This window comes from Sorex araneus, chromosome 6, assembly GCF_027595985.1.
Source record: "Sorex araneus isolate mSorAra2 chromosome 6, mSorAra2.pri, whole genome shotgun sequence".
Lineage (NCBI taxonomy): Eukaryota > Metazoa > Chordata > Mammalia > Eulipotyphla > Soricidae > Sorex > Sorex araneus.
In genome coordinates this window covers 118653110-118670020 of record NC_073307.1, presented here as the reverse complement: position 1 = coordinate 118670020, position 16911 = coordinate 118653110, and the positions used below count along the sequence as shown (strand labels likewise).

The window sequence follows — 16911 nt, the reverse complement described above, 5'->3', positions numbered from 1 at the left end:
TATTTTATTTTAAATTTTATATTTGTTGTCTGTACCACAATTAGAACCGCAGGTAATAATTTGGATCTGTTTTTTCTTTCTTTTTTTGGCGTGGAAGGGTAGGGCACACCCAGCGGAACCCAAGGCTTACTCTTGCTCTGCACTCAGGGATGACCCCTGGCAAGCTCAGGGGAACATACTGGGTGCCCGGGATTAAACCCAGTCAGCTGTGTGCAAGACAAGTGCCTTAACTGCTGTACTAATGCTCTGTTGTTAAAAACCAAATTTTATATTGTTGTCAAAATTAATTATTATGACAATATTGAGCTTCTCTGAAAAACAAAATGCTGAGTCAGCCTCATCATTGAGAGTTTATCAAAATCCTAGTTTTATATATGATATGCTTTGGAAACCTTTCGTTTTAATGTAGCTAATGACCACTAGATGTCCTGTGTCTAGTTTGCTTGTATTCTTAGACTAGATTTTCAAAAGTAAGGCAGCAGTAAAGTGTAACTACCAATGTTTATTTCTGTGTGCAGTCTGCAGTTTTGTATCGCCACCAGATAAGTAGGCTCAGATTATCCTTACATCATCATTCATGGATTTGGTTGTTGTCTGCAGTAGCTGTGCCTGAGTTTTGGTTCTTTGGGCCATTAGACCTACATAAATTTACTTTGTGAGTGTGATAATATCTTTTGAGGAATTAAGATAAAATAAGCACAAAAGATGCTTATTAGCAAAATCATGTACAATTTGTAACAAGGTTCATAAAAAGATACTTGACCTAGTTTCTCTCTAGTACTTGTAAATCACAAAAACATCACTTTGTATTGGATTAAGACTACACTTTTGCATTTTAAGTACATAAAAATGTATATTTCAGGGGCTGGAGCAATAGCACAGCGGGTAGGGTGTTTGCCTTGCACGCAGCAAACCCAGGTTCGATTCCCAGCATCCCATATGGTCCCCTGAGCACCGCCAGGAAGGAGTAATTCCTGAGTGCAAAGCAGGAGTAACCCCTGTGCATTGCCAGGTGTGACCCAAAAAGAAAAAAAAAAGTATATTTCAAGTGAATGTCATACTTAATTATATAAATACTCCCAGATGAATATTTCTTCCTTTTTTTCTTTTGTAGCTTTCCCAATAGGATGGTTCTTGGAAGAACACATATAAAAGATGTAGCAGCCAAAAGAAAAATTGAGTTAAACAGTTATTTGCAGAGTTTGATGAGTGCCTCAACAGATGTAGCAGAGGTGACTATCCTAACTAACAAATACCATTCTTTTTTTGCTGCATAATATTCAAGTTAATTAATCTTTTTTTCCCCCTTCTATCTTAGTGTGATCTAGTTTGTACTTTTTTCCACCCTTTACTTCGTGATGAGAAAGCTGAAGGAATAGCTAGATCTGCAGGTGAGATTAAATTATTATTATTGTTGTTGTTGTTGTTGTTGTTGTTCATGGGTTCTTCCTGGCAGTTAAGTCTGTGACTTCTCAGTGAATAGTGTAAAGTGACAGAGGAATGACTGGCTGTTGTGTGTGAGAATGAGAGGAGGGTATTCTCTCTAAGCTAGTCATTTGCTGGATAAACAGTCTTCCCAACAGAGTAAAAGTACGTTTACTAATGAATTTATATCTGGGGCCAGAGTACAGCTCAGGTGGTCGAACACATGCCTCCACACAGTTTGCCTGTAAAAGACTAGGTTCGGACCTGGCCTTCTATTCTGTATGGCCCTAAGAGCCCTCCTCCCTGTGACTCCCACCACTGCTATTACAGAAAGGCTAAGACTGTAGCACTGATCTTTGCCAGGTTCTTTACTTTTCTTTTCCCCAAATGTAATGGTCCTGAGATTAAAGCTAAATTCTTTTTTGAAGTGGGGGTGGTGGGGGCACACCTAGTGGTGCTCAGGGCTTAGTCCTGGCTCTGCACTCGGGGATTACTCCTGGTGGGGTGTGGGGTAGTATATGGGGTGCCAGGGATCAAACCTGAGTTAGCCACTTGCAAGGCAAGTTCCCTGCCTGCTGCACTGTCTCTCCTGCCCCCAAAGCTAAATTCTTTTCTTGCAGCTTGGCCCACACTGCAGGCGAGTTAAAATGCAGATGGATCTGTTTCTGTTTCAGGTGCGGGTCTCTTCAGTCCTACTCCAGGCCAGATAGGAGGAGCAGTGAAATTATCTGTGTCTTACCGAAATAACACTCTTTTCATCATGGTGATGCACATCAAAGATCTTGTGAGTGATTGCAAATAATGATGATTATAGAGGCAAGACTTACCTTGGTAGGAAGCATTCCTGTTAAGGGACTGGTTTTTTTTTTTTATAGGTTACTGAAGATGGCGCTGACCCGAATCCATATGTCAAAACATACCTGCTTCCAGATCCCCACAAAACATCCAAACGTAAAACCAAAATTTCACGAAAGACTCGGAACCCAACATTCAATGAAATGGTATGTTAAAATCCTAAAAATGTCCTGTATTTGTCATTTTGAGATTTTAAGTGTTTTATACATTAAATGTTGTCATGTTTAAATGTCATTATACTTAAGAACAAATTAATACACTAATAGAGTAAATCAGTAGCTACTCCATGGTATTTAGCCAAATGATACAGAACTGGATCATGACCTATTAGATGCTCAGTTTTTATTTTCATTTATTTCTTTTGTGTTTGGTTTTTGGGCCACAGACAGCAATGCTCAGGGGTAAGTCCTGGCTCTGCTCGCAGGAATTAGTCTGGGGGTGATCAGGGAACCATATTGGGGTGCCTGAGATCAAATTGGGTCAGCTGTGTGCAAGGCAATCACCCTACCCTCTGTAATATCTCTCCAACTCTCCTCTTTTCTTTCTTCCTTTTCTTCCTCCTCCTTTCCTTTCCTTTCCCTTCCCCGCTCTCCCTCCCTCCCTCCCTTTTTCTCTTCCTTCCCTTCCTCCCTCCCTCCCTCCCTTCCTTCCTGTTTTTGACTTTTTTGGGGAATGGGGAGGGGTGGGAGTCAAACCTGGCAGTGTTCAGAGGACTCCGTGATTAATACCACAGATTAAATCCAGGACTCTCAAATATAAAACATGCACTCATCCCTGGAGCCATTATTTAGCTACTCTTTCAGTGTTTAACCCCCTATACATTAGTTTCAGAGAGTGTATGTAGTCTACCTAAGCTGAAATACATCATCATTACTTAAACCTTCATTACCTGGATTGTGGTTTCAAAATCATTCCCTAATCTGTTGTAATCTATCAGCATATCTCTTAAAATAATGTATCTTGAACTGGCAGCAGTAAAGAATAGATCAGATTGAACAGTTAGCGCGGAACTGTGCTCTTGCTACACCTGATCAACTATAAACTTAATAAAATGAAAAATATCAGGCCAGGGGTGTAGCTCAAACGGCTGGACATACTTTGCATAGGGGAGAACTGGGTTTGATCCCCAGTTCCACATGGTCCCCTAAGAACTGCTGATAGCAACCCCTAGGCAACACGTCAGGAGTAACCCCCGAGCACCACTAGGTATAATCCCAAACAAAATCAAAAAAGATTTTTTTCATAACTTTACAGGCATATGAAATTTTCATTTATCATGAACTGCTGTTATTCCCAAAAAGTATCATTGAAGCTTTTGAATAAAATTAAATGTAGGACCTTTTTTTTGTTCTTAAAACATATGGGCTTGGGGGGCTGGAGCGATAGCACAGCAGGTAGGATATTTGCCTTGCACGCAGCCAACCCGGGTTTGATTCCCAGCATCCCATATGGTCCCCCGAGCACTGCCAGGAGTAATTCCTGAGTGCAGAACCAGGAGGAGTAACCCCTGAGTATTGGGTGTGACTCAAAAAGCAAAAAAACAACAACAACATATGGGCTTGGAATTGGAACAATAGCACAGCGGGTAGGGCGTTTGCCTTGCACATGGCCATCCCAGGTTCAATCCCTGCCATCCCATATGATCCCCTGAGCACCACCAGGAGTAATTCCTGAGTGCAGAGCCAGGAATAACCCCTGAGCATTGCCGGGAGTGACCCAAAAGGCCAAAACAGGGGCAGGAGCGATAGAACAGCAGGTAGGGCATTTGCCTTGCATGTGACTGACCCGGGTTTGACTCTCAGCATCCCATATGGTCCCCCAGCACCGCCAGGAGTAATTCCTGAGTGCAGAGCCAGGAGTAACCCCTGTGCATTGCCGGGTGTGACCCAAAAAGCAAAAAAAAAAAAAAAAAAAAAAAAAAAAAAACCCTGAAAACAAAACAAACAAATGAACAAAAGCAGTCAGACTGTTTTTGATGGCGCATGGGGAGAAGTGCTGGACGTGAACTTTACCAGTGAGCCACATCCCTCACCCGAAATCAGAGCCGAGTGTTACTTGGTTATTTTGTGGTGCCAGCTCTAGTGCCAGAGCCTCATGCAAAATAAGTGCTGAGGACACTGGCCGCCCCAGAGGGCTCGGGTGAGAGCCCTCCCCGCCCCAAGGGACCCAGCTCCGGCAGCCAAAAACCTCCACAACCCAACCACCACCGTGCTCAAGGCTGCTCCCCACACGCTTGGGCCAAGCCTCATATGAGTAAACATACTCCTGGGCCGCGTGGCACATCATGGAACACTTCCCACCCATTCCCCATGACTACCACACCATATTTGATGGGGCTCAGATAGTAGGAACAGATCATAGAGGGAAATATGTATATGTATATGCATATATACATAAAGGTCACACCACCCAAACTTGAACAACATGTTAGCGATATCCTATAGAATGTCTTAATGGCTGCTGCCAAAATAGAACAATCTTCACACTGTTTCCATATGAACACTTTTTTGTAAGCATGTTCAGCAGTTCTTCATAACAGACACTACTAAATATATTATTTCGGTTACGTTTTAGGACAGGAATTGGGGCTTGGGATGGAAACATCCCGAATTTGGTGGTGGGAAGGTGTAATGGTGGTGGGATTGGTGTTTCAATATTGAATATAAACAAACATTGTGAACTAACTTATAAAATTTTAAAAAAATTTAAAAAATGTAATGTGGAGTTCAGGCCCAATCCAATCAGCTTAATCAATGGCTGAATAAATAGCAGTGTTCCTACATTATAAAAAAATTAATAATAAATAATTTAAAAAATAAGTGCTGAGGAGCTACTTCCAATTTCATGCATGAGGCAGCATGTGGTATCGGCAGTAGAATATGGGGTTCTTGCACATAGCACATGTGCTCCAGCCCTTAGAGCCCTCTCCATGGCCAAATATGGCTTTTTTTTTTAAAAAAAAAAAAAAAGAAAAGAAAAAGATGTGTGTGGTCTTGAAGACATAACTCAAAGGGATGAGGGCATATTTTACATCCAGGCTACCCAGTTTGATCCCTGACACTGCATTGTCCTCCTAGTGCCACTGGGAATGACCTATGAGCACCACCGGGTGTGTCCCCAAAACAAGTTTTGGATGTGGAGTATCTGAAAGAGAATATCTGTTTTTTTTTTTTTTTTTTTTTTTGCTTTTTAGGTCACACCTGGCAATGCACAGGGGTTACTCCTGGCTCTGCACTCAGGAATTACTCCTGGCGGTGCTCAGAGGGCCATATGGGATGCTGGGAATCGAACCCGGGTCGGCCGCATGCAAGGCAAACGCCCTACCCGCTGTACTATTGCTCCAGCCCCATATCTGGTTTTTTAACACTCCAGATGTTGTACATAGCCCTGGTAGTTTGTGTTTGCATTTAATCATGGGTAATCAGAAATTACCACCTCCTGGTATATAAAATCCAACAAAATGCAGCTAACCAAAGGAAACTTTCCTCTTATTTTTAGTTAGATGATTGTACTGTCTAACTTACTTTTCCCCATGTTCTGTTCCCCAGCCACTAGGTCCTTTTAGGGTAGACTTACTGCCATGTAACACTGTATCAATTCCCTATGCCTCCATCTCACTGCAAAATGTTTTTACTTTTTAGCCCATCATTTTCTGTTCTGTGCATTCCTATATCAAATTAACAGGATTAATGTCAATATCACTAAAATAATGAAACGTGAGACAAATTCCCTAGACATATCATAATTGGTGTCTTTAATTAGAGTAACCTTTGGACTGTTTTACCAATATAACAAATCAAATAATTTACAACTTTTTCCTTTCCTTTACTCCAGCTTGTGTATAGTGGATACAGTAAAGAAACTCTAAGACAGAGAGAACTTCAACTAAGTGTACTCAGTGCAGAATCTCTGCGAGAGAATTTCTTCTTGGGTGGAATAACCCTGCCTCTGAAAGACTTCAACTTGAGCAAAGAAACGGTTAAGTGGTATCAGCTGGCAGCAGCAACATATTTATAAGCTAGTGAATTTCTCGGCTTTGGAAGCAAGAACAGTTATAACCATGTGCACATATGGATACTTGTGAACTTTGTATAGTATTTTTATACTTGGACAGAAATCTTAAAGTAAATGTACTTGCTGCATTTCAGCACATCTGTTGGACCAACAGTCACATAATTTTGATTGATTGACTTGTTTTGTTTTAAAACCATTGCTGTTTTGTTTTAAAATCAATATATAGAATGCTGTAAATCCTAAACTTAATATATAATAAGTAAGTCCTGAAAAGACCTTGAGTTGGTAAAGAATTTAATCACTTCTTGAATAAGAAAAATAGCTTTAGTTTGGTCTGATATTACTGTCATCTATTTCGCATTGTTCCATCAAGACAAAGCATGTTTATTTCCCTGTTGTTCACCTTTCACAACCTTCACCACTGTATATGTTTGCGAACACCAAAGGAAAGAAGGTGCAGGTTGTTACCATAAAATACAGCTGCTATTCACAGGGCTGGAAAGCAAAAGCACAAATAATAGACGGACTGCTAAAAACTACTAAGTAGTTAATAGAAGTTAAGGAAAAATAATATTGCTTTTTATTCTTGTCTTTAAAGCCTTTTCAGAAGAAGTGCCAATCACTGAAGTTGTAAATATTGGTGCCTTAACTTCTTATCGTTCCTTGGCACTTCAGTCTGATTTTTTTCCTTGACTTGATCATTAGAAAGTAGTTTTTACTTACTGTCAACTTATAAAGACAAGAAACTATATAAATATTTACTAACGCTTTTCTCTCAGAAAGATCAGTTTCTCTATTTCTGATGTATGATTTCATTATTTAAACAATCATCTATTTATGTATATTTTTTGTTACCCAGTAATTGAATGAGATCCACTGATGTGGCTGTACACTAAATTTCACCATTCCATTATAATCCTACATTTTTTTTCCAGGAGTGTGAGTTTGGTGGTTTCCCCTCCATATATCTGTATTCCTCTCTCACTCAGTATGTGAAAATTGTTGAACCATGTGCCCATTCCTATTTGCAAGAAAAACACTATGAGTAAGGCAGCTTCGCAAGAGACCTAGAATAAAAATTCTAGGGTCCAGAATGAGTTTTAATGTAGACTTTTATGGTAAAGTTGTCTCGTAAGCTCTCTTACTTGCATTTGTTAAATATTGTGCATTTATATGAATTTCTTAATATAATGGGATTCAGAATCATTAGGGACATTATTGAAATTATGCTAACCATTAATGAGATTCATTTTTTTGTTACTTTATGCAGTTTTGTGTTCCGATTGGATAAACATGTAGATATAATATTAATTCTTGTGGTTAGACGAGAAAGCCACACATTCTTTTTTGTTTGTTTGGTTTTGGTTTTTTTTTGGCCACACCCAGTGGTGCTCAGGGGCTACTTCTGACACGGTGCTCAGGGGTTGCTCCCACCATGCTCGGGATGCAGTGCCGGGGATCAAGCTCGTGCCTCCAGCATGCCCAGCATGCACACGGCCCTGTGAGCTAGCTCCTCGCTCCCCAAAGTCAGACCGTCTTTAAACGGTAATAAAGATCGTGGCGCTCTAGTTGCTGTGAGATAACTGACAAAATAGGCGAAGATGAGTATCCGGGGAGAAAGGACAATCTCCAGTTCAGTTGCCCAAACAGAACTTTGATGAACTGTGCAAATATTTAAATAGTGATAACCCACAGAGCAGAAATAAGAGTCGAGGAGGTATCTATGAGACAGGTTAAAAGAAAAAAATAAAAAAAAAAAACTTGAAATTTTTGGTGCCTAACACTAATGGTCCATTTGTAGAAGACCCTGTGAGTATGATATATGAATGTCTTTTATTTTTAATGTTAAATGTGTTGTCTATTTAATAAGTTAATTAAAATACAAATCAAAGTACCACCGTTTATTTGCTTTTTACAGTTAACATTTCCTTGAAGCGTGTAAGTAGCTTTGCAAATGTAAAGAATGCTAGTTGTTTTTTTCACGTAAAGATTTCAAACATAATTTCATTCCATAAGTTGTCACTTAGCCACTGTAAAAAAAAAATAGGTATAAAATAGGAAAGCAAGACAGTTCTTGGTAAAAGGTATACTGCCTATTTGCAGTCTGTTACAGGCATGTCTTGTAGTACAAATGATAATTAGAAAATGTCACTTTCAGTGAAAAGAAATCAAAATTCTTAAGTGTATATTATGATTAATACTGTACAGTTAACCAGAGTTCATAACAAGTGATATGTTTTTTTCTTAATTTAACTCATTTTGTGCCTTCTTTGGTTATTAAAAAATATGCACATATTTTACATATATTTTAATAATAATAAGTTATTTCTTTGAAATACTAATCTTCAGCCCTTACCAAAAACCAAAAAAGGGACACAGGAGCCTCTTTGCACTACTACTATCAATAGATTTTTAAGTCAGCCGTTTTTAAAAAACATTAAAAATTTTGCATTAAAGTAAATCTGAAACAATTTTAAAATGGCCCAAACAAATTTTTTGTTTAATCACAGTGTTTTATACCTTTATTGAATAAAAATAATTATGCAACATGTAGCAGAATTCTTTCCTCTTGCCAGTATTTTAGGATTTGAAAATAAAGATTTAATACAAAAGCTATTGTTTTCTCTACCAAGGAAACCAACATAGAACTTACACTGACAATTTTTATTACTGCCTTTATATGAATCTATAGGTGTCTAAATGTTAAGGCATATATATGATTTTGATGAAGTATTATTTTAGCTTCTCAAACTAGTACAAAATCTTGCCTTAAATTGGCTGACTGTTCTAAAATTCAAGTATTGTGGCATTAAAAAGTGAAAACACTAAATTTTGATAGCTAATACTTAAGATCAAAAGGGACTAAAGCCGCACTACCTTAATCCGTAGTCACTTAGATTTTTTTAATATCTGTGCAAATATGAATGAATATGGCAGTTAGTCTCATCTCTAAGAACCAAATACTTTGTCTTAAGGTAGTGAAAAAAGATGTAGAATTATTTTTATTAATACCTTGAATATATTTCAGTGGTTTGAATGTGACTTCGTAACTATACTACAATTGTATTAAAATATTTCTGGAATAAATGAACTCTGCTGTAATTTCTTTCGTTGTCAGTATTTTAACATTTTTGGTTCCAAACTTTGACATGAGTTAACTATTGCTTTTCTTCGCATCTTACCAGGAGTTCAATGGATTCAAATGACCCAAATTTCAAATATCCAAACTTGAGATATGGTGGGGAGGGTGCTTTCCTTGCATATGGCCTACCCAGGTTTGATCCCCAGCTGTCTCCATATTGTTCCCCAAGCCGTCAGGAGTTACCTTCAGCTGAGGACAGAGCCATGAGTAAGCTCTGAGCACCACTGGGTGTGCCCCACCCTCCCCCCCAAAATCATTTGATCCCAGATTTTAGGGATCAAGTTCGATCCCTAAATTTTCTGGTCTGTCAATTGTTCCTAAAAATACTCAAGCAGATTATCTGACTTCTAAGTATAGTTCTTTGAAGGTTTGTTTGCCACTTTAATTCCATCACCATTTCATAGAAGTGAAATGCTTTTATGAGAGTAGCCCCTAGCCTTTGGTAGCTACTTAAATATTAAATTATATATAATATTTTTGGTAGTTAACTTTTATTTTGGTAGTTATATTTAATACTTTGGTCATTAAATATTTAATATTTTGGTAGTTGTGTTAGTAATATTTTGTAATTATTAAGTAAAATTAATAATGTTGGTACTAATAATTTGGTAAATATTAAATTACATATAATAATCATGTTGTAGGCAGAGTACATATCAGAGAAATGTAGATTCTTCTAATACCATATTTCCATTCTACAATGAGTTCAGTTATGACCTTATTGATAACAAGTAATAGGGACCAGAGACCATGAAAGACCAAGAACGTAATCAAGCCGGTATCATAACTCAGTTTCTATGAGATGAAATAATACAAAACATTTACTTGAGGGGCTGGAGTGATAGCACAGCGGGGAGGGCATTTGCCTTGCACTCGGCCGACCCAGGTTCGATTCCCAGCATCCCATATGGTCCCCTGAGCACCGCCAGGGGTAATTCCTGAGGGCAGAGCCAGGAGTAATCCCTGTGCATCACCGGGTGTGACCCAAAAAGAAAAAAAAATTACTTGAAAGATTTTCTCTTTTTTTTTTTTTTGCGGGGGGGGGCACGTTCTGTTAGGTTTCAGCACTGCTAAACACATGCCCTCCTACCCTCTGAGCCATCTCCGCAGCCCCAAATAAATACATATAATCAGATGGCAGTGATTGGACTCACAGCTCCCTCACACCAGCAAAGCAAGCACAGCACCACTGAGCCACACCCCTGACCCTTCATTTTAAGATTTTTTTTCTTTTATCAAATCACCGTGAGATACACAGTTACGAAGTTGTTCATGATTGAGTTTCACTCACACAATGTTCCAGCACTCATCCCTTCACCAGTGTATATTTCTGTGCACTAGTATCCCCAGTTTCCCACGAAGCTCCCAAGATTAATTTTTTTAATTTGGAGGCCACCCCCAGCAATGCTTTTGGCTCTGCTCAGGGCTCACTCCTAGAAGGGCGCAGGGGACTATGTGGGATTCCAGGGATTAACTCCAGGTCAGCCACCTGTAAGGCAAGTGTTCTTTTCGACTCTTCATTTATGAATCTTCATGGATCAGTAACAAGGGTTTTGTGGGGGAGCCTAGTGACGCTCAGTGGCTATTCTGGGCTCTAAGTGATCTCTGGCATGGCTCTGGGGATCAAACTGGAGTCGGCCACATGCAAAGCAAGTATCTTACCGTCTTAGATAGATATATTCTATCTAGTCCCTCTTTCTTCACAGTTTTTAATTTGTTACATCTTTCCGTCTCACTACTTTTTAAAGGATGTAACCCATATAGCCACCGGTGCAAGAGGTCACTGATGAAAACTGCATAAATGGGAATCATAGTATGAGATGGTAGGACGGGAGGTCACAGGAAGGAAACAAAATCAGAAGGGAGTTTCAGAAGAAGGTTGAGACTTGCTGGGCAGCGGGCAGGGAGATAAACAACAACCCAGCCATTCTATATGGGCTTCCCTGCCCACTCCAGTCCAGAATTGCAAGGTATTTGATGATGTCCCCGGCGCTTGCAGAGAGCGCTCCATCACCCCTGCAGGCAGACCAAATTTCAAGTCCTTTGTGGCCGAGGATCATATTCATGTTCCTATGACAATGACAGGTGGAAATAATCTGTCTGGACAAGAACTGAATGTTGAAAAGTAGGAAAAGGGATAAACATAACCTCTTTCAGTACCAGTATTGCAAACCATAATGCCCAAAAGACGTGTGTGTGTGTGTGTGTGTGTGTGTGTGTGAGAGAGAGAGAGGGGGGGGAGGAGAAAGAGGGAGGGAGAGAGAGAGAATGAGGGAGGGAGAGAGAGATGGAGGAAGAGAGGGACAGAGGGGGACCGAGAGAGCCCGAATCTGATCCTGCCATAAAGGCAGACTGCAGGGCTGGGAGCTGGGATAGCAGGAGGGCATCTGGGGACTGGTGGTGAGAAATGTACGCTGGTGTTGGAAAACTGATGGAAGTGTAATCATGAACAACTTCCTAACTGTGCATCTCCTGGTGCTTTAATAAAAATAAATAAATGGGGGCGGAGTGATAGCACAGCGGGTAGGGCATTTGCCTTGCACACGGATGGTAATTCTAGGGGTAATTCCTGAGTGCAGAGCCAGGAGTGAACCCTGAGCATCGCTGGGTGTGACCCAAAAAGCAAAACAGATAGATAGATAGATAGATAGATAGATAGATAGATAGATAGATAGACAGATAGATAGATAAAGAAATAAATGTAGGCTCATTAGCTGCCCGCCCTTGTGCTGCTTGTGCCCACAGCACACGCGTTCCCCGCATCTCCCCTCCTGAGATGTGTACTTTCATGCTTCCATATCCGATGCGGGGGTGGGTGTAGGGGCTCTCTCCGCCTTTGGAGAAGTCCACGATCCTCTCTTGGAGCGCCTTGCTCTCCATTCTCTCCCACTTCTCTCTCCCTTCTCCCCTTCAAAAACCTCCAAATAAAATGTTTTATGTTTAAAAACACGTAAGTAAATAAATAAAAGAGTCGGGTGAGGGCTGGAGTGATAGCACAGCAGGTGGGGCGTTTGCCTTGCACACGGCAGGCCTGGGTTTGATTCCCAGCCATCCCGTATGGTCTCCCGAGCACCGCCAGGAGTAATACCTGAGTGCATGAGACAAGAGCAATCCCTGTGCAAAGTCGGGTGTCATCTAACAAGCCAAAAAAAAAAAAAAAGACTTGTGTGGTAGTGCGCATGCCTTGCGAGTGGAGGACCTGGGCCTTCTACATTGCCAAAAAAAAAAAAAAGTGCAAGTTAAGTGTCGGCCGCCCCCAGAAGCGGCTCCGCTATCCGCGCAGGCCCCGCAGTCCAATCCGAAGGCCGGTTACTTGGGCTCAGGAAGTGACGTCACGAGAGCTCGGGGCGAACGAAGTCTCGAGGAGTCCCGCGGCGGCGGCGGCGCAGGCGCGCGGCCTCCCTGGAGCGACGTCACTTCCGGCCCGTCCGGTGGCTTCCTGCGGCGGCCGCACGCTCCTGTCTTTTCCGCCGCCATCATGGGTCGCATGCACGCTCCCGGGTGAGTCGGCGCGGCGGGGCGCGGGCGGCGAGCCCCGGGGTGGGGGGGAGCCCGCGTTGTGGCGCGCCCCGCTTACCCCGAGCTTCCCCTTCTCTCCCTCTCCGCCCCCCTCCAGGAAGGGCCTGTCCCAGTCGGCGCTGCCCTATCGCCGCAGCGTCCCGACGGTGAGTAGCGCGCGCGGGCCGGGGCCGGGGCCGGGGGGCGCCGGGGCCGGGGCCGGGGCCGGGGCCGGGCCCGCCCGCTCACGGCCGCCGCCTTTTGCACCCGCAGTGGCTGAAGCTCACGTCCGACGACGTGAAGGAGCAGATCTACAAGCTGGCCAAGAAGGGCCTGACGCCGTCCCAGATCGGTGAGTCGCCCGGGGGGCCCGAACCCGGGTCGGCCGCGTGCCGGGCACACTCCCTACTCGCCCCGCCAGGGCTTGTAAAAGAGCTAATTGGGGGGGGGGGGGCAGCGATGGTCCAGCGGGGAGGGGGTTTGCCCGGCATGCGGCCGACCCAGGTTCGATCCTCATCATCCCATAGGGTACCCCGAGCACTGCCAGGAGTAACCCCTGAGCATCGCAAGGGGCGACCTCCAAAATAGCCAAAAGTTAACTCAAACTGATTAGGTGCCGGCCCGGAGCCGGGGAAACGGTTTGGATCCACCCGAGCCCTGGGTTCCGGTCTAGTGGGATTCTTGGAGCAGTTGTTCGCAATGGTTGGAAGTGGGTGAGAGTCGCACTCCCTCGCAGGGACCGCATGGCGTCGCCCATGCCGAGGGTTCAGGGCTGGGCATCGCCCTTTTTTGGGGGGAGGGGTCACACCCGGCAATGCTCAGGGGTTACTCCTGGCTCTGCACTCAGGAATTACTCCTGGCGGTGCTCAGGGGACCATATGGGATGCTGGGAATTGAACCCGGGTCAGCCGCGTGCAAGGCAAACACCCTACCCGCTGTGCTATTGCTCCAGCCCCTGGGCATGGCCCTACTGAGAGGTGCAAAGACTTCAAATAAAACCTCCGCCCGGAAAGAAATAAATAACCCCTGTGAGGTTATTCATGGGATAACCTGATGAGGAAGTGGAGGCGCCAGGATGGGAGTTGGGGGTAGCGGCTCGCCCCCATCCCTCTGCGTTACATGTAGTTCCATGTGGTCCCCTGGGCGGATGGAAGCCGATGGATCTGCTCCCTTGGTGCAGGGCCAGTTTCCCTGTTGTGTGGCTCCGTCCTCCCTTCCCCGAGCTTTTATCGATCTGGAAGGGGTTGGGCACAAGGGGAAGTTTGCTGGTTGCTGTAATATTGTGGGTGGGGTGGGGGGGTTAGGCAGAGCTGTTGTTGGGACTGCCTGCACACGTTCTGGGTAAAAATTAGGTGGTAACTGGCAAATAGGCACGCCTGGGGTCTGGTCTCTGGGGCAGGCTCACTGTGATGATATGGTATCCTCCATTCGCAGTTTCCACCAGAAGGGTTTTCCTTGGTGATGGGCAAACCTTCCTTGGATGTCTGAGTGAGCCTTCCCTGCCAGCTCCTTTGGTTTCTGTGATGTGGAAAAGAGCTTGGGGTTATACATATTTTTTAAAAGGTGGAGCACTTGGAAAGTGACTCCACGGTGTGGAGCTCTTAACACACCGTGGCCTTTGCAGGTGTCATCCTGAGAGACTCCCATGGTGTCGCCCAAGTGCGCTTTGTGACGGGCAATAAGATCCTCAGAATCCTGAAGTCTAAAGGACTTGCCCCTGATCTTCCTGAGGATCTCTACCACCTAATTAAGAAAGCTGTTGCTGTCCGGAAACATCTTGAGAGGAACAGGAAGGTAAGAGAAACGCATCATTGGACTATCTTCTAGGTCAGTAAGGTAGAATCTGACTTTAATACTAATATGGTTTTGTGGCAGGGCTACTGAGAAACCTTTCCCACCTGTGACTCCTATAAGAGCTGTTTGGATCACTCATTGATAACTGTTTTGAAGCATTTATTATTTTTTTCTTTTTTTAACCAATGGGGCTCTGGGGCTACTCCCAGTGGTGCTTAGGGGGTCCCTGGATTGAGCCTGGCCACTTGCCCTTGTTCGACCCCTTTAAAACAAATGTGTAAAAAGTGATTGCAACCCATGGTTTGGTAAGTCTTAGGGCAGGAATTAGTTGTTGGGGAGACAGATTTTTGCTGCTGTGTATAATACTCCTTGGTTAGAAATGTTGAGTTTATGTGCAGTTCAGGGTATTTAGGGAGGCGTGCCACTCCCATCAGTGCCCAGGAGTGCTGGGGATTGAACTGGAGTCCCCATATCCAAGGCAAGCACCATACGCTTTTTCTTCCAACTCTTGCTGTGTAGTTTAGCAAATGGTTCGAATTATGGTAGGCTTAAATTCCTTCAACTTAATCTGATTTCTGGTTCCCTGAATGTGGAGCTGGAGAGATGTGTAGCGCATCTAGCCAACCTAGGCCTGATCCCACCTGGTCAACTGAGCATACCTTCTCTGGCCGGAAAACTAAAAACCTAAAAAATGCAGGGCATCTTAATCATTCACTTGAATTGTTTTGAATGGTTTTCTCTAATTGTCTTCTCTTGTTTCTAGGATAAGGATGCTAAATTCCGTCTGATTCTCATTGAGAGTCGTATTCACCGTTTGGCCCGATACTACAAGACCAAACGAGTCCTCCCCCCCAATTGGAAATAGTATGTATATTTTATTATTAATCAATGGAAACAATAACATAGTGATAGGAACAGGTATGGTTGGGCTCTGAAAAAGACTGGCAGTAGGCTGTTTTATAGGACCCTGTTTTGAAAGTAGAGTGAGTCCTTACTAAAGGTTCGGCTCGTACCTTTGGTCCCAGGTGTTTGTCAGTCCTAGTTTTACATTGATCGCTCACTGTGATGATTGATTTCCAAACATTCGCAGTTTCCACCAGAAAGGTTTTACCTTATGTCGGTCAGGTCTTCCTTGGATGTCTGAGTGAGCACAGTGAAGTACAGGGGATTGTTAATGGCTGTTTGGAAATAACTGTTGGTATGTGCAACTCGTGCTAATCCAGTTTTTCCTATCTCCCTATTTTCCTTTTCAGTGAATCATCAACAGCCTCTGCCTTGGTCGCATAAATTTGTGTATTAAAGCAATAAAATCTTTGTTTAACTAGAAACTTGTTCTCTTGGTTTTTTTCCTCCGCCCTGTAAAGCCTATGTATTTAATATGTATTGTTTTTTATTTTGTTTAATATGTATTGTTTGGGTTTTTTGTTGTTGTTTCCAGCCATACCTAGCAATACATGTGAGGGAGTGGGTTGATAGCTCAGAAGGGTGGGCCTCAGGTCTGGGCTGGCCAGCGCTTATTTTAGGATCTTCATAGAAACAGGTAATTTTCCATTTGATTACTGATCTTGTGTTTAGCTATTCCCATCCTGCTCCATTTCTCACTGGTTTTTCGTCCTCTGTCGTGCAGTGTCTGGCATAGTGCATATGCCCCTCATTGTGTGGCTTGGGCTGTCACAGTCTTCCTAATAGATACAGTCCAGATTTTCCTGTTCATACTATTAGTCGTTAAGTTAGAAATTTATTGAGTTGTAATTTTCTTCTCTTCATGCTGTGATCTGCCCCCTCCAGACATTAATTCTCCGCAGGGGCGGGGAGGCAGGCAGCAGTGCCCAGGATCGTGGGGCCACTCCCAGGGGTACTCAGAACAGGGTGGTGCTGGGTATTGAACCATACCCTCTGTGGTGTTTATATATTGCAGGCCTACGGTGTGACCACACTTAATGCCCACTACCAGAGAGATGGTACCATCTTTGAAGTAGGCCCCCACAGTGCTTGGAGGGCATCTCCAAGTGATTCCCACTGGCTGTGTGGCCCTTCACAGTGATCAGTGCTCGGCCCAGCACTGCAGTGCCTGGTGCTGGGCGATGCTGGAACCTCCAGGGACATGTCTCTGAGTGCCACCTCGGCCTTAGTTTGTTGCAGTGTCAGGTATTGGACCTCTTCCTCCACATTAGTATTCATAC

General features: G+C 43.3%; 2 protein-coding genes, 2 non-coding genes and 1 pseudogene across 4 annotated transcripts in view; 4 read left to right on the top strand and 1 right to left on the bottom strand.

Annotated features, from left to right (window-relative positions):
- PIK3C2A (phosphatidylinositol-4-phosphate 3-kinase catalytic subunit type 2 alpha) overlaps nt 1-9385 on the top strand; it is a 113186-nt gene extending 103801 nt beyond the window's left edge. Inside the window, exons 29-33 of the mRNA XM_055141271.1 lie at nt 1115-1232; nt 1319-1391; nt 2100-2209; nt 2301-2426; nt 6115-9385. Of these exons, the coding sequence (XP_054997246.1) occupies nt 1115-1232; nt 1319-1391; nt 2100-2209; nt 2301-2426; nt 6115-6297 (610 nt within the window). The 3' untranslated portion in view covers nt 6298-9385. The remainder of the gene's footprint in view (nt 1-1114; nt 1233-1318; nt 1392-2099; nt 2210-2300; nt 2427-6114) is intronic.
- Nucleotides 1-16911, bottom strand: part of LOC129405543 (uncharacterized) — a 468293-nt pseudogene that overhangs the window by 129185 nt on the left and 322197 nt on the right.
- Nucleotides 12831-16056, top strand: RPS13 (ribosomal protein S13). The gene is made up of 6 exons (XM_055141287.1): nt 12831-12937; nt 13053-13101; nt 13208-13286; nt 14559-14728; nt 15492-15592; nt 15982-16056. The coding sequence occupies exons 1-6, from the start codon at nt 12915-12917 to the stop codon at nt 16013-16015; spliced, it is 456 nt and encodes a 151-aa protein (XP_054997262.1). The 5' UTR covers nt 12831-12914; the 3' UTR covers nt 16016-16056.
- Nucleotides 14336-14426, top strand: LOC129406159 (small nucleolar RNA SNORD14). The gene has a single exon (XR_008630822.1). It is a non-coding gene; the product is annotated as a small nucleolar RNA SNORD14 (small nucleolar RNA).
- Nucleotides 15786-15876, top strand: LOC129406158 (small nucleolar RNA SNORD14). The gene has a single exon (XR_008630821.1). It is a non-coding gene; the product is annotated as a small nucleolar RNA SNORD14 (small nucleolar RNA).

Bases quoted from the DNA above. Each gene is read 5' to 3' on its own strand.
- RPS13 (XM_055141287.1), top strand. From the start codon at position 12,915: ATGGGTCGCATGCACGCTCCCGG. The intron at 13,287-14,558 runs GTGAGTCGCCCG...TGGCCTTTGCAG, and splicing joins CCTGACGCCGTCCCAGATCG to GTGTCATCCTGAGAGACTCC. The intron at 15,593-15,981 runs GTATGTATATTT...TTTCCTTTTCAG, and splicing joins CTCCCCCCCAATTGGAAATA to TGAATCATCAACAGCCTCTG.